The sequence below is a fragment of the Myotis davidii genome, unplaced genomic scaffold (assembly GCF_000327345.1).
Source record: "Myotis davidii unplaced genomic scaffold, ASM32734v1 scaffold184, whole genome shotgun sequence".
NCBI classification, from domain to species: Eukaryota; Metazoa; Chordata; class Mammalia; order Chiroptera; family Vespertilionidae; genus Myotis; species Myotis davidii.
The window spans coordinates 6,277,239-6,278,964 of record NW_006297021.1 but is presented as its reverse complement, the minus strand read 5'-3'; the positions used below and the strand labels follow the sequence as shown (position 1 = coordinate 6,278,964).

The 1,726-nt window shown below is 48.7% G+C and overlaps 1 protein-coding gene across 1 annotated transcript in view; it reads right to left on the bottom strand.

The window, feature by feature from the left end:
* SLC25A4 (solute carrier family 25 (mitochondrial carrier; adenine nucleotide translocator), member 4) overlaps window positions 1-1,726 on the bottom strand; it is a 4,751-nt gene that overhangs the window by 1,393 nt on the left and 1,632 nt on the right. The window contains exon 2 of the mRNA XM_015569770.1: window positions 22-521. Coding sequence (XP_015425256.1) covers window positions 22-521 — 500 coding nt within the window. The remainder of the gene's footprint in view (window positions 1-21; window positions 522-1,726) is intronic.

Below are 1,726 nucleotides of genomic sequence, written 5' to 3'. Positions count from 1 at the left end.
CCCCCCAAGCCCTTCTCTCACCCTTGGCAGTATCATAGACTCCGAAGTAGGCAGCTCTGTAGATAATGATGCCCTGGACAGAGACGCTGAAACCCTGGTAGAGACCCCCAAGGCCATCGGACTTGAAGATCTTGGTGAGACAGTCGCCCAGACCACTGAACTCACGCTGGGCGCTACCCTTGCCCACGTCGGCAGCCAACCTGGTCCTGGCGAAGTCCAGCGGGTAGACAAAGCAGAGGGAGGTGGCCCCAGCTGCCCCACCAGAAGCCAGGTTACCGGCAAAGTAGCGCCAGAACTGCTTGTGCCGGTCCACGCCCCCCAGGAAGATCTGCTTGTACTTGTCCTTGAAGGCGAAGTTGAGAGCTTGGGTGGGGAAGTAACGGATCACGTTGGCCAGGTTACCTCTCCAGAAGGAGAGAAAGCCCTGCTCCTTGGGGATTCTCACCACGCAATCCATGATCCCTTTGTACTGTTGCTCAGCGCTGATCTGTTTGCTGGCATGCTGGACCTGCAGGGAGGCGGGGCACGGGGGAGGAGTTGGGTGTTAGGAGGAGCAGGACAGAGGGAGAAGGAGAAAAGGGCAAGAGAAAAAGAACAGTTGCACTTCCTTGATTTGCTTTTTAATAAAAAATGTACGGGGAAATCAAACTACTAGGGTAAATGAATGGTAGCTCCTTGGATAACAAGCCCATAAATCCAATTTTGCCTCAATTATCAGGGCATTTGAGAGAAAATGTTCTTCCCCAAATAGATGGAAAAGATGATTGAATTGTGTGCTGAATTTTCCTAGGGGCCAGAATTGTGCTAGGGACTTACTGGGACATAAAAATGATGACCCCCCACCCCCACCTCCCCACCCCAAAGGACACCCGTGCTCTTTATAGACATGATGAGCAGGAGGTGCTGATTGCTCAGTCTCACTCCAGTCTCCCTGAAGACCAGGATCTGTGAGTAGTAGCTGTTCTAACAGAAAGAGAGTAAACCCACTAGGCCAGGGGTGGGCAAACTTTTTGACTCGAGGGCCACAGTGGGTTCTTAAACTGGACCGGAGGGCCGGAACAAAAGCATGGATGGAGTGTTTGTGTAAACTAATATAAATGCAAAGTAAACATCATTACATAAAAGGGTACGGTCTTTTTTTTTCAATAGTTTTATTCATTTCAAGCGGGCCGTAGTTTGGGCCCGCGGGCCGTAGTTTGCCCACGGCTGCATAGATAATGCCTAAATACAGTTCCTCATGTTGTGACCCAACCATAAAATTATTTTCATTGCCACTTCATAACTGTAATGTTGCTACTGTGATGAATCGTCATGTAAATATCTGATATGCAGGATGGTCTTAGGCGAACCCTGTGAAAGGGTCGTTCGACCGCCAAAGGGGTCACAACCCACAAGTTGAGAACAGCTGCTCTATAGCCTCACGTCACCACCGCCTCATTCCAAAGCCTCAATTTAGCCCAGAAACTAGGAAAGAAACAGGATTAATACATATAAAGCCCTTTGGGAGTTACAAATCCCTTGGGGTCCCGTCTGCAGGTCCTCCTCCTCCTCCCCAGGCCCCCCCAATCTCATTATTATTTTCCTTTCCTGTATATAACTTCCTAAAACAGGATTCATATATAGAGAAAAAAATGGGGGGAAGGAGGCAAAGGTGGCCAAGGAGAAAAAAGAATTATTGTCCCTACCATTATTTTTAAAGTAATGCAAGCTTTTTTGTGGATCTACT